The following is a 26,753-nucleotide window of genomic DNA, read 5'->3' as shown; positions in this document are numbered from 1 at the left end:
TTTAAAAATCTTTTTAATTTTTAATTTTTTTTTAAAGATTTTTTTTATTTGACAGAGAGAGACAGCAAGAGAGGCAACACAAGCAGGAGGAGTGGGAGAGGGAGAAGCAGGCTTCCTGCGGAGCAGGGAGCCTGATGCGGGGCTCAATCCCAGGATCCTGGGATCATGACTTGAGCCGAAGGCAGACGCTTAATGACTGAGCCACCCAGGCGCCCCATTTCCTCTTGTTTTTAAACCTAATTTTTCTTTGTGGAAAGAGTGGAGGGTATTCCTTTTTAAGGGATATGCTTTTAAAGTTACTTAAAATATGTGTTTTTAAGCACATGGAGTACATTTCTTAGAGTATGTTTAATTTCAAAGAGCTATTTTGATTTTGCTCATATGCCCATCCATATATTATCAAAATCCAAAAGGACCAAAATGTTGGTTATGTATCTGAATGGTTTCTTTGTGTTGTATTTGAAGTACATTTGGAAATTTGATGTTTATAGGTGACATCTTTTAATTTTACATGTTTTATATACATTGAATATAAGAATAAGTAAGGACCTCAAAAATTTGTTTTCACTGCTTCTAAGTACATAAGCACCGTTATTTGTTCTATAATTACATTTATTTCTGATAATAATTTTCTCGTATTTCAATTTTAGGCTAAAAATCTTATAGAGAGATTTTTTAATCAACAAGTAGAAGTTCTAGGCAGACGTGCAGAGCCATTGCCTGAAATATACTATATTGAAGGTACTCTCCAGATGGTTTGGATTAATCGCTGCTTTCCAGGGTATGGAATGAATATCCTGAAACATCCAAAATGTCCTGAATGCTGTGGTATGTAATGAACTGTAATTTCATGGTTTATATTTATGAAAATGCACTTCTTTTCATGATACCTAAGTGAATGCCTATTATTTATTTTTACTATCATTTAGATACATCTCTAGCTTATTTAAAGCAGTGTTTGAAAAGACTATGTGAATCTGAAGATCTAAAAGAAAAAAAGCTGGCTTAATTTCAGCCTTTGTATTTAATATTACAGTAAAGGGGTTGTAGTGTTAGGCAGATCTCTGGGAGGAAATGCAGAGAATAGGTGTGAGTCAGTTAGAGCTACTTACCCTAACAGGAGCGTAATGATTGTTTTATTGATGAGTTTACATTTGTATAGTATAGACTAGGTATAGTTTTACCCTTTTGTAAATTAAGTATATGAATTGTTTTATTACCAGTTGTTTTTTCTGACTTTTGATTCTAGCTCTAAGGGGTCTGAGCGCTCTCTGGCTTTCATCTGTCTTTTCCTTATAATAGAAGAGTTCTAAGGCTGTTTAGGATGAGTAAATTCATGGATTCAATGTCTTTGAATTTCTGTTTTCAAAAGTTGAATAAGGCAAATAATCTTCAGTTTTATTTTATTTTATTTTTTTATTATGTTCAGTTAGCCACTGTATAGTATAATTTTTGATGTAGTGTTCAGTGATTCATTAGTTGCATATGACACCCAGTGCTCGTGACAACACCTGCCCTCCTTAATACCCATCACCCGGCTACCCCATCCCCCCCCCCGAATCTTCAGTTTTAAAGGGCTTTCTAATATCAACATCAATAAATTAGTACCATTATCATTCAGTCTTCTGATTGTTTTTTTCTTCTCTCTTTCTACAATCTTAAATTATAAAAAATCCTTTTCATATAATAGAGCACTAAATATTCTTTTGCTTTGCTTTATTTAATTGGCTAGATTTTACTTCTAGGTTTTTTTTCTGACTTAGTTTTTTGTTAAAGGATATGAAATTTGACAAAATGTACTTGAAAACTTAGGAAATATGACACAGATGAAACAAACAAAACACTTACACAGGTCAACTTTGTAACTATTTTGATGATCTGTGATTATGTAGATCACTTCAGAGCACAGATAATGATGAAGAAAGCCTGGAAAACCAAACAGTGAAACCAGAACCTGGTAGTTTAGCTGTCTATTAAATGAATTTATATTTTCACTTAATAAAGACCTAAGATAAAGTAAAAAAGTTTAAATGTTTGTATCTCATTAATTCCAAGAATTTTGAAATAGTTAAGCATACCTCTTTCAAGTGAAATAATAGGGTTCAATCTCTGAGAAGCACAAAAATTTTAGTACTAAAATGTTTTTGCATTTATAAAATTTTGGGTAATAATACAGTTGTCAGATTTTCTCATTTTACCATGTAATTGTAACATTCAGTTTGTTATGCATTGTACTGTTTGATGAAGTTATTAAGCAGTTATTTTACTCCTGACAACAGACCCCATGGGGAGTATGTGATGAAACTTACAAATCTCAAAAATATTTTCTGCCTCCTATTTTGCTCTCCCAGAAACATGGCCTCTGCCCACAGAGTTTAGAGACAGGGGAGATGCATCCATGGAACAGTTAGGGAACAAGAGGTCTGATAAGCCACAGGAAAGAGAGTGAAAAGGAGATGATATTAAGGAAACGGAGTTACAGATGGCTTGGGTCTCAGGGGGTGTGGTTGAGATATCGCCTTCCAGGTGATGTTGGACTTGAGGTAGAACTTTGAAGATGCAGGGGTAGCAGTTACTCTCCAAGCTGGGGCTGGAAGGGGCATCAGGTTTCTGGGAGAGTTTTGCATAACCTGGGCTAGAGGAGTAGTATCAGAAGAGCTGTGGGCTTAGCGGGCCTTAGAGAGCAAAGTGGAATAGCTCAACTTCAGTGTGGCAGCAGGAGTCATATCTTTGAGTAGAGGACAGAAATAAATTTATTTTTTGAATTTTATAGGGTCATTATCATTGCTCGGTATATACTTATTAACTAGAAATTTGCTAAATTTCATCTTATGCCATCATACAGTAAATAATTTAGAATTACCTTTGTGCTGTTATCGTCTGTTAGACAAACGAAGCGAGACTGAGCTTGCTTTTTGAACAGAACGCAGTCTAGTGTGACCATCATATACGGTGGTTTTTGTCTATATTACACAAGGCCTTCACTCCAAAATTTTGAGAGAGCACATACTACTCAAAAAGACATGTAAATCATTCTTTGAATTGAAAGGCAGTATAAAACACTAGTTACAAGACAAAATTAACATATTAAATGAACTTCATTTGAGTATAAAATGGAATACTAGAAAGAAGCAAATAAAACACATGAGGTATTTCGTAAAACCACTTATTTCCAGAACGAAGACACTACGAGTTTATGTTTAACAAAGGAGATTGATTGGGACATGAATGTTCATTATATGAGAGAAGGTTATTTACTTTCTCAGCAGTCAGTGAAGTGAGCAGTGGGTGTTTTCTTCTCTTTTTGATGTCTTACTTTACTCATGCAATTTTACTTGTAGATGACAGGTAAAGATTGCTTGCTGATAAACTAGTGGAGACTTAACACTTCTACCTGTGTTCTTCCTCATTTCTAATTTGTTTAGCATTTTAAATTAATTTTCACTGTAAAATACTTCTCTAATTTCACATTTAGTATTGCTTATTATATGCATGATTTTGTCAATCATTTTGGCACTGAAAAAGAAGATTCTAATTAAATTTTGAATTATAGATGTCTCATAATTTCATAAATTATATCGTAAAGATAATACAAAACCAAAGACCAGCTAGAGCATTATATTGTTTTCTGATAGAATTTTTTTAAAACACAGATTCTGAAATATGATTTCCTGGTAATTTCTGTAGTTTCTGTTATTTCTGTAAAACTCTGCATGTCTTGATTTTTATCTTCATTTTATTCTTATCACCTCAAAAAAAAACCACTTGTAGGTTAAATAACATTTTTTGACATAATATCCCACGTCACCTTCTTTTTCTTCCTCTTAAAATTATGGCAGTGGTTTTAAAACTCTGATGTGTACCAAAATTACCCAAAGATTTTTTTCAAAAATAAATCAAGGTATGGGAAGCAGACATCTACATCTGTCACAAGCTTTCTAGGTGATTCTGATGCATGTGGAAGTTAGAGATTCCTGAGTGTTAGCGTGGGAGTGGCAGTAGCTGGTAAAATGCTTGCCTGTTCGTGTTTGTATGGTAACACCTCAGGGAAGTGCTTGAATAGTAGCATTGATAAGGCAGTGCCTAGATAAGATAACTTTCCTTCTACAGGGGCAACATTATTTTTCATGGATTTTGAGGATCGAATGTATAGTTCAGTAATAGTTTATGCAATATTGTTAATTTCTGTTGCTTTCTTTATACTTAAGATTTGCTGTTGTACATTCAAACTTTTGGGAATCCCAGGAAGACTCAAGCAAGGAGCTCTTTGATAGTGATACAGTGTCTGTGTGAGTGGTCAGAAATAATTAGGTTACAGGTTAGAGTATTTAAACATCTTGAGATGATTTTATTAATGAGGTGATTTTAGTAATAAAGTCCTTGTGTAGCTTTATACTTTATGCAGTGAAAGTGAATTGTTTGGTAGGTAGAGTTGTTTTTAATAAGATCTTTTAGACTCTGAAATTTATTTTGCTCAGACATGCAAACCCTCAACCTTTGTTTTAATTTTAAATCCAAAAACCAAGAAAAATAATGATTAAAAAAAGCTGATATTGACCAAACACAATTGAAGGCAAGAAGTCTCACCATATACACAGAGGGCATTACATGATGATAAAAGGATAAATCTACGAAAGAAGATTATATATTATTACTAAATTTGTGAATACTTAAAAAATAACATAGGTTTTAAATATGTAAAACAAATATTGTCAGAGAGGTAATACTGGAATGCCAAGCCATATAGAAAAACAATGAAATTGGACCCAGTCAAAAAAATCACCTCCAGATGTGTTATAGACATAAACACATAAAGAAAAACTGTAAATATTTTAGAATATAATGTGGGAAAATATCATCATGTCTTTAGGATCAGAAAAACCATTTCCCAAAACACAAAAATCACTAACCTTAATAAAAAATGACTGGTATTTTTTTCTACTAAATTAAGTACTTCTGTTTATCAAGATAATGCAGAGAGAGAAAAGATAATCCACAGAATGAGAAAATTATTTGTAGTGGATATAACCAACAAAAGACTAGTACCCAGAACATATAAAGAACCTATAAAAAACATTTTTTTAAAAAGCCAAAACAATTTTTAAAAATGGGAAAAGATTTGAACAAGTGTACTTCACAAAAGAGTAATTCCGGATGATCAGTGGATATGTGAAAATATGTTCAAACTTTTTGTAATTGGAGAAATGGAAATTAAAAACAGAATGAGATCCTACTGCACAACTGTGAAATTGGCAGAAAATAAACAGTCATGACCCAACTAGGTGTTGAAAAGGGTGCAGAGCCCCCCCGGGAGCAGCCAGCCACAGCCTGCCTGCCTGAGTGGAGACCCAGCCACTTTGGAACACAGCTTGGCCGTGCAGTAAATGTGCGGTGCACACACTGTGGGACTAGCATTGACTCTTAGGGAGATTTCATCTTTGCATATTTCCTAATAGCCCCAAACCAGAGACAACCCACATGTCCATTAATGGTAAAACACATGAAGAAACAGTGATCTGTTCATACAATGGAATGCTTTACAGGAATGACAGTGAATGAATGAGTGGGGATCATAATCATATGGATACATTTTATAAACACAGCTTCTCGGAAAGAAGTGAACCACCACAGAATCCACGTAATTGAGGCATAGCTAACCTCTGTTAGATTTATTCATGAGTGCTAAAACTGTAATGCAATCCAAGGAAATGAGTAGCACATGACAGAAGAGTGTTGGCTTCTGGAGGGGCGGAAGGGAGTGTGATTGGAGGGGCACAGGAGGAATTTTGGGGGAATGCCAGTTTTCTGTGTTATGGCCTACACTGTTTCTAGACAGGTTTCTATGCAAATGTTCATCATATTGTATATTTATGTCTTGTTTTTTCTCTCCATGGGTTATATTTCATAATAAAATGTGAAAATATTAAATTTTCCCCTAAAGCTTGAACAGCATTGTTAAAGGCACTGTGAAGAAAAAAAGTTTACAAGGGTTTTTTTTTTCTTTAATAATTCAAACTTATCATTTCTGTGTAGTGTCACTTGATCTTTGTCTTCATAAATTTATAATTTTAATAGAGCTATTAGTAATGGTTTAGTGGGAATAATGAAATTATTATGACTTATTTTCTGTTAACCATTAAGTTATAAACATAGTTCTGTATTAATCTGCTGTCTTCGTACTAGTTTTATTTATTTAAAACAGCTAACAATAAAAACTATGTTTCAGCATTTTGTTTATGTTGACCTTTTAGATTATTTCCTATTTTTACTACTGTATTAAAGGTGATTTACAATTATACTTAATCAGCTTTTATATTTTGTTATTTCCTTATATAAATTTACAGAAATGTGACTACTACTTTTTAAAAAGTGAGCAGTTTGACTTGGATATTTTTTGGTGTGTTATTTTATTTCAGATTAAAATAGTCCCTATCTTAACCTCTCTCACAGTAGAGGTGTAATTACAGACTTGTTGGAACTTCTTGTATTGGACTCTGAGCATCACTTCCCAAACAGTAAAAAGCAGAATTTTAAAGCCATACGTGGCCTGGGTCCCTCATGTCACTGCGTGCTGCGGGGGCTCACACCCTCCCACTCGAGGCTCGTGAACTAGACAACACTCCACATGGTTTTCCTCCCTTTTCCTTTCTTTCTTTCTCCCTCACTGCTCCCCTACACACTCCTTTGGGTCTTTCTCCCAAATTTATTTCCTCGTCTCTGTTCCTGTTATAATCATCTACTTTGAATTCCATGTTGTGTGTGTGCCTAGAACAATTACGTTCTCCTCCTAACTGCCATCCCTCTTCTCTTCTTCAGTCCGTACCTCACATTGCTCTCAGTTGTACTTCTAAACTCCACATGTAATCCCTTCATTTCTTCACTTCAAAACCTTCAGTGATAAAACCCTGGCTTCATAGCATAACTTGCTCTACCCTCGATGAGCCAATTCCTACTTATCTTTCAGCAACTCATAAATACCTTTATTACAATAATGGCATCATTTTATGTTTTATCCAACCAGAAATGTGTTAGAATCCAGAAATATATATGGTACTTATTACTAAGTGTAAAGCCCTAGGGATACGTTGATTGACCTAAAAAGTTCCTTCTCTGTTGTTTAACTTTATCAGGTCAAACAACTCAAACAGAGGAGTGAATAAAATCATTGCACGGGGCGATAGGCACAGTAAAAATTTTCAGCAAGGTGATGTGATATGCTCTAGTGTATCAGTCAGGTCCAAACGGAAAACAGAGGCCTACTTGCTAGTATTTTGAATAGCATTTAATAAAAGTGCCATTGTCAGAGGTTTGGGCCGGGTGAAGGGCGCCAGTGAGGTACGCTGAGGCGCCCGGGACTGCAACACCCTGAAGCCTCTTCCATCCCCAGGCTGGAAGGATGAGAAGATGCAGGAGCTTGCAAGGGCCGGTGCAGGAGACGGGCTGCCCGGTGCGGGCTGCGGGCGTATGACGAGGCAGTAACTCCAGAGAACCCGCAGCGAGCAAGAGGGCAGCAGATGCCCTGCCCTGTGTCCTCTAATGGAGCCTCTCTTTGGCCAGACACAAAGGGAAGGGACCCGTGTGTGATGGAGGCTGTTGATGTCAGTTCTAAGAGACCTAGAACAGGGCAGAGAAGGGTGGGAAATGCACCAGGCTGTGGGTTCAAATGCGACTGACCATCAGGGAGAGTAAGTAGGGTTTGGACGGAGGACTAAAAGCCTACATTAATTGGATTTCAAGGAAGACTTCACTCAAAAAGTGACTCTTGAGTTGAGCCCTGTGTGGTAAGAAGCAGGTCATGCAGAGATCTGTGAACTGAGTTTTCCTGGCAGAGAGAAAACTCATACAAAGGCCAGACTTAGCATAGCATGCTTAATAACTCACTACTGGCCATGGCCATAGAGAACGTGGGTAGATTTAGCATGTTTAAGAGGCACAAGAAAAAAAAAATTATTCATGGGTTGTAAAAGCTTGAGGAGGACGGAAGGAATGAAGTGTGACTCATATTTAAGCAAGAGTAGGTGGTATGGCTTCTCTCCGTTGGATTGTTTTGTATTATGTAAAGTTGCAGTCTGGTTTTGTTTCATATAGAATGCCTAGTTTCTCAGGCCCATTCACTGAAAAGTTCATGCCTTACTCAGTGCTCACTTGTATTTGTGTAGGTAGATATGTTTCTGAGCACTCTCTTTTTTCATTGTAATACTGATCTATCTCTTCACCAATTAGTGTAACTTCAAGAGTTTTGATTTCTGATAAGGCAAGTCCTTGTGCATTATGAGGCCATGCCTCTCACTTAAATTTTTCAGTCACTTTGTCAAGTTCTACAAAAATGGCTATTGGATTTCGATTGTGACTTCACTGAACCTGTAAATCTGTTTGGGAGAGTGGCCACACTACCAATATTGTATCTTCCAGTTAATTAATTTGCGTGTGTGCATGCCTGTGTGCTTATGGATATATGTTTGTGCATCTTCATTTAAAAAAGTCTTCCTTTACATCTTTATTTAAATGTGTCCCAATTATAATTGTTCTCAGAGGTCTTACAAATATTTTACTTCTGTTTATATCTAGGTGCTTGATAGTTTTAGAACTTTTTATTTTGATGTAATAGTAGACTTCAGAAAAGTTAGAAAAATATACAGAGCTTTTTGGGATACTGTTCACCAAACTTATTGCTGTAGACTGAATGTTTGTATCCCCCCCAAAATTCAGAGGCTGAAACCTAATCCCCAGTGTGGTGGTGGGGCCTCTGGGAATTGATTTTGTAGATGGTGTAAGGTGAGGGTCCAGTGTCACTCACTTGCATGTGGATATTCAGTTTCCCAGAATCATTTGTTTAAAAAAACTGTACTTTACTCATGGAATGGTCTTGGCTTTCTTGTTAAACATCAGTTGACCATGTATGGGAAGGTTTGTTTCTGGGATTTCTCTTCTGTTCCATTGGTCTGTGTGTCTGTGTTTATGCCACACTGTTTTGATAACTGTAGCTTTGTAATAAGGTATTTGTTTGTTTTTGTTTTTTTAAAGAGAGCAGGGGAGGGGCTAAGGGAGAGACTCCCAAGCAGGCTCTACACCCAGCGCAGATCCCAGTGTGGAGCCCAACATGGGGCTGCATCCCACGACTCAGAGATCATGACCCGAACCTAAATCAAGAGTCGGACACTTAACCAAATGAGCCACCCAGATGCCCCAACTTTGTAATAAGTTTTGAAATCAGGAAGTGTGATTCCTCCAATTTCCTCTTTCTTTTTCAAGATTTTCTAGTTACTTGTAGATACTTGAGTTTCTATATGGATTTTAGGATGGTGTTTTTTTGTTTTGTTTTGTTTTGTTCTGAAAAAAACCCCACACAATTGGAATTTTATCTGATAGGGATTGCATTGAATCTATAGATTGCTTTGAATAGTATTAGAATTTTTACCTTAATGATATTAAGTCATCTAGTCCAATTAATACAGATGTCTTTCCAATTATTTATGTCTTCTTTAATTACTTCCATCAGTGTTGTGTAGTTGTCATTGTACAGGTCTTCTCCCTCCTTGCTTAAATTTATTTCTGAACATTTTATTCTTTTTGATGCTATTGTAAATGATTTTTAAAATTTCCTCTTGAATTGTTCATTGCTGATTTTAGAAATGTGACTGTTTGAGTATATTGACTTAATATGGTGCAACTTTGCTGAATTTGTTTATTGGATTCATAGGGGTTTTTTTTCAGAGTCATAAGATCATATCTGTGAACAGAAATAATTTTATTCTTCACTTTCAATTGGATTTCTTTTATTTCTTTTTCTTACCAGATTACTGTGTCTAGAACTTCCAGTATGTTGAGTATTAATGGCAAATGTGGATGTCTATGTTGATTTTGATCTTGGAGGGGGGAAGCTTCAGTCTTTCATTGTTGAATATGATGTTAGCCGTGAGTCTTTCATGTATAGCCTTCAACATGTTTTAGGAACTTTTCTTCCATTCATAGTTGATTATTTTTGTCATGAATGAATGTTGACATTGGGAAAATATTCTTTTCTGTATCTGTTGAGATGAGCATGTGTTGGGTTTTTTCCTCCCTTTATTCTGTTAATTTGGTGTATTACATTGATCAAGTTTTCATATATTGAATCATTCTTGCATTCTGGGAATAAAACCCACTTGGTCATGGTGTATAGTCCTTTAATGTGTTGCTGAGTTTGGTTCCTTGTATTTTGTTGAGAACTTTTGCATCTATACTCATAAGGGATATTGGACTGTATTTTTCTTGTAGTGTCTTTGTCTGGCTTTGATATCAGGGTAATGCTAGCCTTATAGAATTAGTTAGGAGGTCTTCCCTCATCTGCAAACTTTTGGATGAGTTTGAAAAAAGAATTTGTGTTACTTCTTGTTTAGGCTTTGGTAGAATTCACCAGTGAAGCCATCTGATCCTAGGCTATTCCTTAGGGGCAGATTTTTGATCCACTGTTTTACCAGTTATAGGTCTATTTGGATTTTTTAATTCTTCATGTGTCATTTTTAGTAGATTATGTGTTTCTAGAAATTTGCCCATTTCATCTAGGTTATTCAGTTTGTTGCTGTAATATTATTCATAATATGATTTGTATAATGTGTAAAATCAGTAGTAATGTTCCTACATTCACTAATATTGTGATTTTAGTGTTTCGAGTCTTCTCTCATTCAATCTTAGTCTACCTGAAGTGGTCAATTTGGGGGATCTTTTTTTGATTTTTCTCTATTGTATAATATGTAATATGTGTATAATATATGTATTAACCTCACCTTTAAGCTTTATTATTTCCTTCGTTCTGCTGGCTTTGTGCTCAGTTTTATTCCACTTTTCCTAGTTCCTTAAGCTAGTTTATTAATTTGAGATCCTGCTTCTTTTTCGTTGTATGTGTTAGGGGTTATAAGTAACACTCTTAGCCCGTATTTTCCTGCATCCCATAAGTTTTGGTATATTGTGTTTTCATTTTTATTTGTCTCATGGTATTTATTTCCTTTGTGTTTATTAATCGATACATTTTAATAATATATTGTTTGATTTCCAGGTATTTGTGAATTTTCCAGTGTTCTTAATTTACTCATTTCTAGCTTTATTCTGTTGGGATCAGAAAAGATACTTCATTGATTTCAATCTTTTAAAATGTATTAAGACTTTTTTTGTCACCCAACATATGGTCTGTCCTGGAGAATGTCCTATGTGCAATTGATAAAAATGTGTATTTAGCTATTCTGGTGTAGGCTTCTGTGTATGTCTCTTAAGTCCTGTTGGTTTATAGTTTTGTTCAAGCCCTGTATTGATGTTTTGTTTAGTTACTATTAAAAGTGGAGTTTTCAAGTCACTATATTGTATAACTCTTTTTCCCTTCAGTTCTGTCATTTTGCTTTATATATTTTGGGACTCTCTTGTTAGGTGCAGTGCATATATGTTTATAATTGTTGTATCTTCATGATGAACTGAATTGTCTTTCATCAATATGTAATGTCCCATCCTTTTATTTTGTAACAGTTTTTGTCTGAAAGTCCATCTTGTCTGATACTAGGATATCCACCCCAACTCTCTTTTGGTTATTATTTGCACATTGTAACTTTTTCGGTTTTTTTCACTTTGAGCCTCTCCGCATCTTAGGTCCGTTTGGGTCTCATGGATAACATGAAGTCACATCATTTTTTATTATCTACTCTGTCGGTATCTATCTTTTGATTAAAGAGGTTAATCCACTTACATTTAAAGTTATTACTTATAAGGAAGGACTTCAGTTTTTTTAAGATTTGTTGTCTGTATTTCTTAAAACTTTTTTGTTCCTTATATCTTCCATTCATACCTTCTTTTCTGTTTAGTTGATTTATTATAGTGACACTTTTTGATTCCCTTATTTCCTTTGTATGTATAGCAAAGCTATTTTCTCTGTGGTTACAATAGGCCTGACATATGACAACCTAACGTTTATAACAGTCTAATTTTAACTATACCAACTTAAATTTATTCAACTATAAAAGCTCTACACCCCCCTTAAATTATTTGTGTCCCAAATTGTGTGCCCCAAAACAGAGATTATAATTATTTTTATGCATTTGTCTCCTAAATCCTTTGGAAAATAAAAAAGTGATTACAAATCAAAATAGTAATAATACCCACATTTATACTCCTTATGTATTTACCTTTACCAAAGATCTTGAATGGTCACCTGGCTTTGAGTTACTGTCTAGCATTCTTTCATTTCTACCAGCAGGACTCCCTTTAACATTTCCTTTAGGGCAGGTGTAGTGGTAATGAACTCCCGCAGCTTTTCTTTATCTGAGAATAGCTTAATTTCTGCCTCATTTTTGAAGGGCATTATTACCAGATATAGCATTTTCAGGTGACTTTTTTTTTCTTTCAGCTCTTTAAGTATATCATGCCACTTTCTTCTGGCCTAAAAGATTTCTGCTGAGAAATTAGCTGATAGTCGTATGTAGGATCTCGTGTACATGATGAGATGGGATGCCTTGGTGGCTCAATTGGTTAAGCATCTGCCTTCGGCTGAGGTCATGATCTCAGGGTCCTGGGATTGAGCCGCGCATCGGGCTCAGCAGAGAGTCTGCTTCTTCCTTTCCCCCTGCTCATTCTCTCTCTCTCTTTTTCTCTCACTCACTCTGTCTCTGTCAAATAAATAGATCAAATCTTAAAAAAAAATATGTATTTTTCCCTCATTGGGTAGAATGTTCTTCTTTAAATAGCAAATACATCAGTTTGGTTGTTGATGTTATTTGAATTTCCTATATCCTTACTGATTTTCTATTTTTTAATTAATTATTTCGAGAGGAGTATTTACCTTTCTTACTAAAGTGATTGAATTATGTATTTCTTTTTATAGTTCCCTCAGTGTTTTTTTTCACTTCTTTTGAAGTTCTGCTATTTGGTGCATAAATGGTTAAGGGTATTATATCCTCCTGTTTATGTTAACAACCTTATCATTATAAAATAATTCCTTATAATGGTCTTTCCTCTGGCTAGTAGTTTGCCTAATGTTAACATTGCCAAATAAGTAATAAAGATTTCTTTTAATTAGTGTTAATATGGTTTATCAGTTAAGTTTCCACCAGAGAATAAAATCAGTAAGATATATATTACATATTTAGAGATTTATTGTAAGAAATTGGCTTATGTGATTTTGATAGCTAGCTAAACAATTTCAAAGCCCACAGGGCGGGCCCGCTGGAAAGGGGAGCCTCAGTTCTGCTCCTAGACCTTTTAACTGAGTAGAGCAGTCCCACCAGGGTATCACCTTCAGTAAAGTCAACTGACCGTAAATGTTAACCACATCTACACAATACCTTAACAGCAATGCCGAGATGAGCATTTGACTGAATAACTAGCAAGTAGTACTTAGCCAAGTTGACACATAAAACTGACCAGTACACATGCTGTGCTATATCATTTACTATTTCCTTACTTTAAATTTGTCTCTGTAATTAAGATGTATTTATTTAGGCAACATATAAAAACATCTAATTTGACAATATCTACCTTTTATTTGGGATCTTTAAACCCAATTTAATGTGACAATAGATATTGTTAGGTTTAAGGGTATCATCTCACTGTTTTCTCTTTCCCATCTTATTTTTCCTTTTTTTTCCTTCTCTTTTTCTTCGTTTGATTAAATCAATTGAACATCGTTTATGATTGCATTAATCTTGCTGTTTACTTATTAAGTACAGGTCTGTGTGTTTTTATTTTAGAGGTTGCTTAGGCTTGTAATGTATATCATTAATTTATTGCAGTATACCTTTAATACTATACCATTTCACATAAACTGTAACCATCTTACATAGTATAATTCCATTTCTCTTCTCCTGACCTTTGCGCTACTCTTGACATCCATTTTAGGTGTTTTTTTTTTTTTTTAATAGATTTATTTATTTATTTTAGAGAGTGTGTGTATGTGCGCGTGTGAGAGAGAGAAAGCACGCGTGCATCAGTGTACAGGGCAGGGCAGAGGGAGAGGGGGAGAGAGAGATTCCTAAGCAGATGCCCTGCTGAGCATGGGGCCTGATGCAGGTTCGATATCCTGACCCTGAGATCATGACCTGAGCCAAAATCAAGAGTTGGATGCTTAACTGACTGGGCCCCAACATCCACTTTAGTTTTATGTATATCACAAATCTCACACCACATTGTTATTATTTTTATTAGCTGATTATCTTTTATGGGGATGTAAATAATAAGAAAATCTCATGTATTTATCCATGTAATTACCATTTCTAGTGGTGTTCATTCTTCAGGTAGACCCACGTCTATCTGCAGTTGTTTAACAGTGACCTGAAGGATTTTATTTATTTATTCTGGTGTGACTCTGCTACTGAAAACACTTCATCTTCTTGATTTCCGAAACAAATCTTTCTTTTTCTTCATTTGAGCTATTTCGTTTACTGAATATGGAAATCTAGGTTGACAGTTTTTCTGTTCTTTATACATTTTCCAGTGTTGCCCCTTGTGTTCTAACTTGAATTGCTTCCAATGGGAAGTCTGCTGTCACCTCTGTTTTTCTGAGGATCCTTTAAAGAGTTTCTCTTTATCCCTGCTTGTGAGGAACATACATGTCATGGACCTCGGTGATTCTTGTGCTTGGAGTCTGGCTTTGAGGTTATTGGGTCTGTGGACACTCGGTGCTCTTCAAATTCAGAAAATTGTTCTGCTTTATTTATTCAAATAGTTTTTATTAACCCCTTCTCCTTTAGAGATTCCAGTTAAAAGCCTGTGAGCTTGACTGACATTTTCTCACAGCTTTTTTTATCTTATTTTATTTGAATTCAAATAATTAACATATAGCGTACCATTAGTTTCAGATATAGAGTTCAGTTATTCATCAATTGCATATAACACCCAGTGCTCATTACAGCACGTGCCCTCCTTAATGTCCATTACCCAGTTACCACATCCCCCCACCAACCTCCCCTTCAGCAATCCTCAGTTTGTTTCCTAGAGTTAAGAGTCTCTTATGGTTTGTCTCCCTCTCTGATTTTGTCTTATTTTATTCTCCCCCTTCCCCTATAATCGTCTGTTTTGTTTTTTAAATTCCACATAGGAACGAAACCATATGATAATTGTCTTTCTCTGACTGACTTATTTCACTTAGCATAATACCCTCCAGTTCCATCCATGTCATTGCAAATGGTAAGATTTCATTCTTTTTGATGGCTGAGTAATATTCCTCTGTGTGTGTGTGTGTGTGTGTGTGTACCACATCTTCTTTATCTGTTCATCTGCCAGTGGACAGTTGAGTTCTTTCCACAGTTGGGCTATTGTGGACATTGCTGCTATGAACATTGGGGTGCAGGTACCCCTTTCGGATCACTTCGTTTGTATCTTTGGGGTAAATACCTAGTAGTGCAATTGCTGGGTCATAGGGTAGCTGTATTTTTAACTTCTTGAGGAACCTCCTAACTGTTCTCCAGAGTGGCTGCACCAGGTTTCATTCCCACCAATGGAGTAAAAGGGGTCCCCTTTCTCTGCATCCTCGCCAACATCTGTCATTTCCTGATGGCTAAAGTTCTCAGCTTTTTGTTGATCTCTTCATAGAGGAAGTTTTCTGTGTGTTTTATTTTGGAGTTCCTATTGTCATCTCTTCACACTTACTCATATTTTCTTTGGCAGAGTTGCATAGACCATTAAGCTTACCCCGTGTACTTTTTCATCTCACACATCTTGTCTTTGTTTTTTTTTTATTATGTTATGTTAATCACCGTACATTACATTATTAGTTTTTGATGTAGTGTTCCATGATTCATTGTTTGCGTATAATGCCCAGTGCTCCATGAAACGTGCCCTCTTTAATACCCATCACCAGGGCTAACCCATCCACACATCTTGGTTTTAACCTCCAGATAACTTAAACGCTTTTTAATCTTCCATGCATTAAGTTTTGAACTTCTTGGAATATTGTTATATTAATTGTTTTAATGTTGTTTTCTACTGGTTCTCACATGGTTGTTCAGAGGAGATGGCAATTAATTTATTTTTGTTTTTATTATGAGTCATATTTTCTTGCCTCTCATATAGTTGATTTTTCACTGAATGCCAGACGTTGTGCATGTCTTGTTGCTTGTTGAATATTTTTGTATTTCTGTGGGGTTTTTTTATTAGTGAATTTTGTTCTGGCACACACAGATAAGTTGTTTGGAAACTGACCATTTCTGATCTTGCTTTTAAGGTTTATTAGGCTGAACCAGAGTTCAGTCTAGGCTAATTATTCCCTGCTATAGTAACAATTTTCTCTTGACTCTGGCCATATGCCTATCATTCATGAGGGTTTCCATACTGACTCATGGTAATATGCACTAAAACCAGCTCTACATTAGCACTGGGGACTATTACTTCATAGTATGGCAGTGGAATCTAAAAGCTCATGTCCTACGAAGACAATGGAAAGCTGTGTGTTTTATGACTAGCCTCAGAAGTCATTTTGTGTCACTTTTGCCATACTCACAAAGGTCTACTCAAGTTCAAAGGGAGGTGACACAGACTCTACTGCTCAATGAGGTCACAATTTAAGAATGTTTAGGATGGAGTATATTGTGTTTGCCACCTTTGGAAAAGTCCTTTGTATTTCCATATACATTTTATTTTATTTTTATTTTTATTTAAAGATTTTTTTAAATTTCTTTATTTGACAGAGAGAGAGCACAAGTAGGCAGAGTGGCAGGCAGAGGGAGAGGGAGAAGCAGGCTCTCTGCTGAGCAGGGAGCCCGATGCGGAACTCGATCCCAGGGCCCTGGAATCATGACCTGAGCCGAAGGCAGCTGCTTAACCGACTGAGCCACCCAGGCGCCCCTCCATATACATTTTAGAAGCAGCGTGGCCAATTTCTATTTTTAGTAAGCCTAATAGAATTATGACTTGGAGAGAACGTGGCTTTGTATTCATGAGCTATTTTATTTTTTCATCATTATTGTGGTATAAATGACAAAATTGTATATAAGACATACAACTTGATGTTTTAATATATGTATACACTGTGAAATAATTGCCACAGTCAAGCTAATTAACATACCCATCACCTCCCATTATCTCACATAGGTACCATTTGTGTGTGTGTGAGATCACTTACTATCTGTCCCTTCAGTAAATTTCAAGTATGCAATTCAATATTATTAATTATAGTTACATTGCTGTATTTTGATCTCTAGAAATTAATTCATCCTGCATAACTGAAACTATAATATGTCATCATTTCTCCCTCCTACCAGCCCCTGGCAACCACCATTCTACCGTCTGCTCCTTTGAGTTTGACTATTTTAGATTCTGCATGTAAGTGAAATCATGCATTATTTGTCTTGCTGTGTCTGCTTTATTTCACTTAGCATAATGTCCTCCAGGTTCATCCACGTTGACATGAATGGCAGAATTTCCTTCTTTGTTAAGGCTGGATAATATTCCATTGTATATATAAATCACATTTTCTTTATTCTTTTATTCGTGGATGGGCATTTAGGTTGTTTCCATATTTTGACTAAATATTTGCAAACCATGTATCTGATAAGGGCTTAATCCCCCAAATATATAAGGAACTCCTACAACTCAATAGCATAAAAACAAGTAATCCAATTAAAAAACAGGCAAATGACCTGAATAGACATTTCTCCAGAAGACATGCCGACGGCCAACAGGTATATGGAAAGGTACTCAAAATCACTAATCACCAGGGAAATGAAAATCAAAACCACAATGAGATATCATCACGTTATTATCAATAAGACAAGAAGATGAGATAACAAGTGTTGGTGAGGATATGGAAAAAAGAGACTCTTGTGTACTCTTGGCAGGAATGTGAATTGCTATAGCTATTATGGAAACCGGTGTGAAGGTATCTGTTTCTTTAGGGCTTCTTAAATTTCTCATCAGTATTTTGTCATTTTTGGTGAGAATGCCTTACACATTTTTTACTCTCTTTTAAATAGGATTTTTTAATTTAATTTTCAATTGTTTGTTAAAAAACAAATATAAATTTATTTTGTATGTAGGATTTATTTCCTATGACCTACTAAACTTACTTATAGCAGATAATTTATAGACCCCTCTGATTTGCTATGTAAACAATCATATGGGTTAGCAAATAAAGTATTACTCATGCCTGTCGATCTTTGTACCCCGTTTCTTCTTTCCTGTTGCAGGGGCCTTGAGTAAATATTTAATATAAATTATGAGAGTAAATATACTTATCTTGTTTCTGATCTTAGAAAGAAAATATGCAGCATTTCACCTTGAAGTATAATGCTAGCTGTATCGTTTGTTTTTTGCATGTCCTTTATCAGATTAAGAAATTCCTATTTATTCTTAGTTTATGAGTTATTATGGATGAGAATTGGATTTTGTCAACTGCTTTTCTGCATTAAAATAAAACAATGAATTATATTTAATCTTTAAAAATATTTATTGAACTTTACATTCCTTGGGCAAACTCCACTTCATCATTACATATTGTTGGATTTAATGTGCTAATATTTTAAGGAATTGTGTGATTTATATTATGTATCTTATTATAATTTCTTTCTCAGTTTTAGCAGTCATGAATATGCCAGCCATTAAAAACAAATTGGCAATGTTCTTTCTATGTATTCTGAAAAATCATATATATATACATATATATGATATATATGTATTATGTATATAAATGTGTGTATATATGATACATATGTTCATGTATGTATATGTAATAATAGTATTTTTTCCTCAAGTATTTCATAGAATTCACCAATGAAACTATTTGGGCTGGGAGCTTTATTTGTGGGGAATATATATATATTTGAGAGAGAGAGAGTGCACGAGCAGGTGGGAGAGGTAGAGGGAGAGAGAGAATCTCAGGCAGCCTCCATGCCCAGCGTGGGGACTGATGCAGGACACGATCTCACAACCCTGAGATCATGACTTGAGCCCAAATCAAGAGTCAGACACTTAACAAACGGAGCCGCTTGGGTGCCTCAGGAAAATATTTTTTAATCAACTTTATTAAGGTGTCATAAATGCACACATTTTAATTTTAGTGTAAACATTTAAATTGCACAGTTCAGTGAGTTCTGACATGTCTATTCATGATTTAACCAATACCACTATGAAAATAAAGAAATTTCTATTTCCCTGATTGTTCCCTTACGCCACTTCATAATCACTCACAACTACTTAATAAATGTAACTGTTCATACATTCAACTCTTCATAGGCATTTGGGTTGTTTCTAGTTTTGGCTATTGTAAATAAAGCTTGTATGAACATTTCTGTGTGAGTTTTTGTGTGGAGTTACATATTTTTCTCTTGGGTAAAATTACATGAGCGTTAAGGTGTAGGGTAATATGGTAAGGTATGTGTAACCTGTTAAGAAACTCCCAAAGTTTATAGAATTTTGGTTGGATGATTTTCACACCCATCAGCACTGTATGAGATTTCTACTTGTTTCACATTCTTGCAGTCCTGATATTGTCCATTTTTCACATTTAACCATCTCAATCAGAGTATAGTACGATCTCATTTGTAGTATACCTTGCAGTTACCATACAACTAATGGTACCAAGTATCTTCGTATGTTCTCTGTGAGCACTCATACATATTCTTTTGTGAATTGTTGTTCAGATATTTTCCTCTTCCCTTTTATCAGGTTATTTTTCTTCTAAACATTGACTTATAAAGGTTTATTTATATTTTCTGGAAATAAGTCCATGTATATTCTCTGTCAACTTTCTGAATGGTATCTTTCAAATATCAGAAGTTCTAATTTTGATAAAACTAAGTTTCTCAATTTTTTTCTTAATGGCCCAAAGATATTGTGTTAAATTGTGTTAAATAGGAAATTTCTGCTTACTCCAAATTCATAAAGCATTTTTCCTGTTTTCTTCTAGCAATACTAACTTTGTCTAATGTGGCCTTGATAAACACAGTTACTGTGCTGAGTTTTTTATTTTTAGGATTTTTTTTCATACTTAATCATGTCACATAAGAATAAAGACAGTCTCACTTTTTAAATTAGTTTCCATCCCCTTTGTTTTTATTGCCCCGTTGGTCTGGCTGGCACGTTCAGAAAAGGGCTCAACAGAAGTGGTGGGAGTTGGCATCTTTTTCCTCTTCCCCTTGTCACGACCCACAGGCTTTCCCAATTAGGTGTGATACTAGTTGGAGGCTTTTCAGAGGTGCCATTGATTGATGAAGGAGATTGTCTTCTAGTCCCTGTTTATTTTTATTTTTGATTATGAATGAGATTGAGTTTTGTCATGTTTTTTACACACTGTTGAGATAATCCTATATATTTTCATCTGTTATATTTTATGATGCATTGATGGATACACAGATGTTGAACTGACCTTCATAAGCTAATGTAAACTACAAGTGATCATTTATAACTTCTGCGTATCACTGGGTTTTATATGCTAACAGTTACGGATTTTTGTATCTATAATCATGAGAGACTTCAGTCTACTTTTGTAAATATTTATAAAATTTTAGTATTAGGGCACTGCTGTTTAAAAAATGAATCACAATCATTCCCTCTTCTTGCTTTCTCTGAATAGTTTGGGTAAAATTTATATAGTTTTCTCGTGTTTAATTCTTCACTGACGCTGTCTGTACCCACACATTTATTTTTGTTTGGTTTTGCTTTTGGGGGGAAGGTGTGTGTGGGGGGCAGAGATTTATTATGGCTGTTTGGAAACAAATCTCTTTTATATAATGGTATATTTCAAACATTTAGAAATACAGAAAATGATATTGTAAAGAAGTATGTACATATATCATTCCAGCAAATAAACAAGTATGTCATCTATTCAAAACATTTTATATTGTCACTTCATATTCTAAGATTTAAAGCAATTTAAATACAAAACAGTTGAAACCTCCTATAAATTAAGCCTCCACAGTCCATTGTCTTTCCTTTTGGCTCAGATATATCTGTTATCAGAATTTGGTATTTATATCCCAAGTCAGGATGTTTGACTTTTAACTTTTTTATTGCAGTAATCAATAATGACAGTATTGGTTTGCATGAATACACATTGTCTTCCTTAACTTCTGTAATTTGCTTTGTTTGGGCTCAACATTGATTTATGATTAACTTCTCATTTTAAAATTATACAGTTTAATGACTTGGACATGCATATATCCATGAAACTATTACTACAATCAAGAAAAGGATCTTTGCCACAATGCTGGATTTTGCTTATGCCCTTTTGTAATTGATAGTACTTCCACATTCATTCCCAAACAAATACTGATATACCTTGTGTCATGCATTTTTATAACTTTCTATAAGTGGAGTCGTGCAGTATATAATGTTTGAATACTTTCACTCAGCAGAATGATTTTGAGATTCACCAGTGTTATTGTATGTATTAATAGTTTGTTCTTTATTGCTGAGTAGTATTCCATTGTATGGATATACCACATTTTGTTTATCCATTCACCTGATGATGGACATTTGGGTTGTTTCCAGTTTTAGGCCATTACAAATAAAGCTGCTATGAACATTCCTGTACAAGTCTTTGTGTGGACATATGTTTTCAGTTCTCCTGGGAAAATACCTATGACTGCGATTGCTGGGTCATACGGTAAGTGTATGTTTAACTTTATAAAAAAAAAAAGCCAAATTATTTTCTTAAGGCTGTACAATTTCATGTTCTACCAGCAAAGTTGGGGAGTTCTAGTTATTCTAAATCCTTTCCAAAGCATAGTATGGTCACTCTTTTTTAATTTTAGCACTTTCAGTGTGTGTGTGTGTGTGTGTAGTGATATCTCATTGTGGTTTTAATTTTAAATTTCCTTTTAAAAAGATATTTTCAAGTTCCTATTGGATATTGGTATTTCATTTGCACAATATGTGTTTAAATATCTTTCCCATTTTTTAAGTGGTTCTTTGTCTTACTGAGTTGTAAGAGTTCTTAATATAGTATAGACAAAAGTCACTTTCCAATATACAGGTTTTCCCCACTATCTGAAGTTTCACTTCATGCCACTTTACTTTTATGAAAGACCTACCTTAGTTTTCATTAAAGAAAATCCGAGAGGATTTCCACTTCTATGAAGTGGTAGTTGCTTCTTTGCTTTGCACCATTTCAGCTTCCAATATGTTTCCTAGGAATGCTGTGCTTTCAGATAGTGAGGGGAACCTGTATGTGCTTGAATGTATTCTCCCAGACTGTGGCCTACTTTTTTGTTTTCAGACAAAAACACTGAAGTCCAATTTACTAATTTTTTATCCTGTGGTTCATGTGTTTTTGTGTTCTAATAAACCTTTGCATATTCTAAGATCACAAATATTTTCTCCTGTGATTTTCATTTAGTACTTTTGGGTTGTACATTTAGGTCTGTGGTTCATTTGAGTTAATTTGTCTATTTGGTACAAGGTAAGGGTTGATGATCTTTTTTTTTTTTTTTTACCATACAGATATCCTGTCCTGGTGATCTAGCACAATTTGTTGAAAACTTCTCTTTCTCCATTAAAATGTCCTGGTACCTCTTGTCGAAATTCAGCAGACGATCCTTGTGTAGGCTTGATTTTGCTCCATCCATCCATATCTTTTATTTCAGCAATACCAAAGTGTTGATTGCTGGAACTTCATAGTAACTATTACCCTACATTTAAAAAATTGCCTTGATTATTCTACTTTTTGAATTACCATATACAGTTTAGAATTAGCATGCCAGTTTCTACAAACAAGCCTGCTGTGGTTTGAATAGATTGCATTGATTCTAGAGACAAAATTGATAATAATTGTCATCCCAAACACATAGTCTTCTGACAGTGAACATGGTTATCCATCGTCTGTGTAATTATTTTAAATTTGTCTCAAGGATGTTTCGTAGTCCGCATATTTTTCTTGGATTTATTCTGAAGGATGGTGTAGGGTTTTTTGCTCTTATTTTTAATAATTTGGAATGTAAATGGAATTGTTTTTAATGATTTAATTTTCCAGTTAGCATATAAGAGTGCAGTTAATTTTTTTTAAAGGAGAATTTTGAAGTGTTTTATTATTTTTTTCCAAAGATTTTATTTATCTGTCAGAGAGAGAGCGAGAGAGAGCAAGCGAGCACAAGCAGGGGAAACAGCAGGCGGAGGGAGAAGCAGGCTTCCTGCTGAGAAAGGAGCCCGATGCGGGACTCAATCCCAGAACCCTAGGATCATGACCTGAGCCGAAGGCAGACGCTTAACTGACTGAGCCACCCAGGCGTCCCAAGAGTGCAGCTAATTTTTTTTGAAGATGATATTAAATCATGTATTGTTGCACATGATACTGTATGATACACAGGCTTTATTCCCATTTATAATTTTATCTGATAATACAATTTAGATATGTTATATAGGATATGCCAGCAATCATATTAATAACCAAATAAACTCTTTGACTTTGCTTGAGTGATCTTTGAATGGTGAACTCCAGGTCACAACTAACTTACTGTGTCAGTTCAACTATATCAGTGTTTCTGGAGACGTAGCTTCTGTGCCCAGGCAGGTTGTATATAAATTTCGAATGCAACCTGGAATCATCTTGAAGGAATTCTACCTTGACATTGTTGGGGTAGTTTACCAGAATGGCTTCAGAGTAGACTGAGTTTAAGCTACATTTTTACAAAGACACACTCATTCAGCATCATGATCAGACTGTTAAATTTAGCAATCAATAGCATGGGTGCAAAAAAAAAAAAATCCACATTAAAACCCATCGTTGGAATGCTTTACACTCTCCATAGAATAGAAACTAAACTAACCTGTTATACAGTTCATCACAAATACAGTCCTCGAGTTTTTGTCCATGCATGTGAGTATTGTCTAAAACATGTCCCTGTGGCAGCTAGGACCTGCCACCAGTGTGCTTGGCTGAGTTCATAAATCTCTTGTGACCTGTAGCTCTCCTGTCACTTCTCTGGCTCTCCTCTCCTGCTCAGCTTTCTTTCCTGGCATTAATTAAAATCTTCTGCCACTGTCATAGCTCCTGTTTCTGCTGGAACCACCACAGCCACCTTTGTTGTGTGGTGGTTTGTCAGAACACTGGCCTCTACCGCCTTAGGGGCTAGAGCTTCTGCCTCCAAAATTTCCATTGTTTCTTGGGTCCAAAATGAGAAGATTGATTGTTGTAGTTGATAGAATCATTGTAGCCTTCCTCGCCTCCAGAATAGCTTCCATCATTACCATGTCCATGATAACCATCCCCCCTGGTTCCATATCCACCACCACCTTGACTGCCACCAAAGCCATCTCACTTACTGAAGTTCCTCCGTAACTACCACCGAAGTTTCCAGATCCACATCGACCTCTTCGGCTGGATGCAGCACTAGTCATCTTTCACTTAGATAGGGCTTTTCTTACTTCACAGTTGTGGCCTTCACAGTAGGGTATTTCTGAATGATAATCTTGTCTACGGAGTCATGGTTATCAAATATTACAAAAGCAAGGCCTCTCTGGCCACTGTCTTAGTCATGATTTCAATCACTTCAATTTTCCCATACTTTTCCGAATCTCTTAGGTGATGTTCTTCGGTGTCTTCTTTAATGCCATCAACAAAAATCTTCTTCACAGTTACATAGGCACCAGGTCTTTGCAGATGTTCTCTTGAGACAGCTCACTTTGGTTCCACTACTCTTCCATTCACCTTGTGTGACCTTGCGTTCATGGCTGCATCCACCTCTTCTTCAGTGGCATACGTGACAAACAAAACCTCCCGAGTGCTTTGTGTTTGGATCTCTCAGTACTACACAGTCCATGAACGTTCCCCAGTGCTCACAGTGGCTCCTCAGACTCTCCTCAGCTGTTTCAAAGACCAAACCTCCGATGAAGAACTTCCACAGTTATCTGGGCTCTTTGGGAGACTTTGACTTAGTCATGACAGCAGTGGGAGGGGAGACTTTAATGATGCTTGTTCAGTGGCATTCACGGGCAGAAATACTGACCTGGATCATGTGACTCTGTTTAATTCACTGATTAGATCTCGAAATTATTTTGTATACTCTGTATTTTTCTTACATGAGTAAACATATCATCTGCAAGTAATAGCAGTTTTACTTCTTTGTCTTATAATTGTGCCTTTTATTTCTTTTACTTGTTTTATTGCATTTGCTAGTTCCTCCAATGCAGTGTTGAGTAGAAATAAAAACAGGTATTCTTGCCCTGTTCCCAATATTAGAGATAAATAACTTTTACTTTCAAGTATGGTATCAACAGTAGGATCTTCTTAGATGCTTGTTGCCAGTTTGAAGCAGTCCCCTACCAGTCTTGGGTTTTCTGAAGCCTTAATCATGAATAGTTAGTGAATTTTGTCCTATACTTTTATCTGCAACTTTTGAAATAATCATATGGTTTTTGTCCTTTATTATGTTAGTATAGAAATTTGCATTGATTGATCTTCTAATGTTGAAATGACTTTGCACTTCCAATTTCCCTTTTGATATTTTCTTTATCCTTTTGATCTTTCAAGAGAAAATTAATTTCCACATATTTGTGAACTTTCCACTTTTTCTTATGTTACGGATTTCCAGCCTCATTGTGTTGCAGTTATAAATAATTTGTATGCCAGTCTTTTAGGGTCTGTATTTTGGCCCAAAATATTCTCTATCCCAGGAAATATTCCATGTGCACTTGAGAAAAATGGGTATTCCGTCACTGTGGGTGGAGTGTTTTATGAATGTCGTTATGTTTAATTGGTTTATTGTGTTGTCAGTCCTCCACTGATCTTCTCTAAAAACTCTATTCATGGGCGCCTGAGTGGCTCAGTTGGTTAAGCATCCGCCTTTGGCTCGGGTCATGATCCCAAGGTCCTGGGAGCAGGGACGCTGCTTCTCCCTCTCCCTCTGCCTGACACTCTGCCTACTTGTGCCGGCTCTCTCTCTGTCAGATAAATAAAATCTTTAAAAAAATAAATAAAAATTCTATCCATTATTTGAAGTGAGGTAATGAAATCTCTATTACCGTAAAGCTTTGTCAATTTCTCCCTTAATTCTGTCAGTTTGCTTTATATATTTTGTGTACCTATTGTTTGTTTTATATATTTTTATAATTGTTATATCTTGGTGAATTCACCCTTTTGTAAGTATGTAGTTTCTTTCTTTTCCTCTTAATAACAGTTTTTGACTATTCTGTTTAGGTGTATATTAGTACATCAACCCAGCTCTTTTTTCATTACTATTTTCATGGAATATCTTTTTTCATTCTTTCACTTTCAACCTGTTTGTTTCTTTTGATCTAAAGTGAGTCTCCTTCAGATTGCATATAGTTGTATCATGTTTTATTTATTCATTCTGTCAATCTCCAACTTCTGATAGTGGAATTTAATCCATTTATGTTGAAGTAATTGCAGATAGGAAAAGACTTATTTCTGCCATATTATTATTTCCGGTATGTTGATTGTTTTCCAGAGTTCTTTCAGAGTTAACTCTTGAGAGTTTTGCTTGATTTTTTTCGTATCTTTTTGGTTGGGACAGCCTTTTGGAGCTACCAGTATTTTTGCTAGTATCACTGTCTGTTCATTTTTTGAAACTTTTGTTTCTCTTTATTCTACAGAATGGGCAATTCCTGTTGTTATATCTTCATATTTACTGACATATTCTACTTTTGTCATTATTTTGCTATTAAACAGATCTAGGTTTTTTTTTTAATATTTTAGTTTTGTGGTCTAGAATTTTATTTGCTTTAGAGCTTCCATTTCTCTGATGCAGTTTTCCAATCTGCTTACTTATTATGGTAATATATGTCCTTGGATACATTTATGCTAGCTGCTATAAAGTCTTTATAGCTAATTACCACATCTATGTTAT

The 26,753-nt window shown here is 35.3% G+C and overlaps 1 protein-coding gene across 3 annotated transcripts in view; it reads left to right on the top strand.

Annotated features, from left to right (window-relative positions):
• The window catches only part of ZPBP (zona pellucida binding protein), a 109,291-nt gene that overhangs the window by 68,573 nt on the left and 13,965 nt on the right, over positions 1-26,753 (top strand). For 2 of the 3 annotated variants that reach the window (XR_004302535.1, XM_032430479.1), the window contains exon 7: positions 651-828. Coding sequence is in view for 2 of the 3 variants with exons in the window: in XM_032430479.1 (XP_032286370.1) it covers positions 651-828 (178 nt within the window). In the remaining variant the exon portion in view is untranslated. Of the gene's footprint in view, positions 1-650; positions 829-21,441; positions 21,482-26,753 lie in introns of those variants that run through there. The other variant, XM_032430480.1, reaches the window with a different exon arrangement.

Source organism: Phoca vitulina, unplaced genomic scaffold (assembly GCF_004348235.1).
Source record: "Phoca vitulina isolate PV1807 unplaced genomic scaffold, GSC_HSeal_1.0 scaffold44, whole genome shotgun sequence".
Taxonomy (NCBI): domain Eukaryota; kingdom Metazoa; phylum Chordata; class Mammalia; order Carnivora; family Phocidae; genus Phoca; species Phoca vitulina.
The sequence above is the reverse complement of the archived record's forward strand: the minus strand, read 5'-3'. Positions and strand labels throughout refer to the sequence as shown.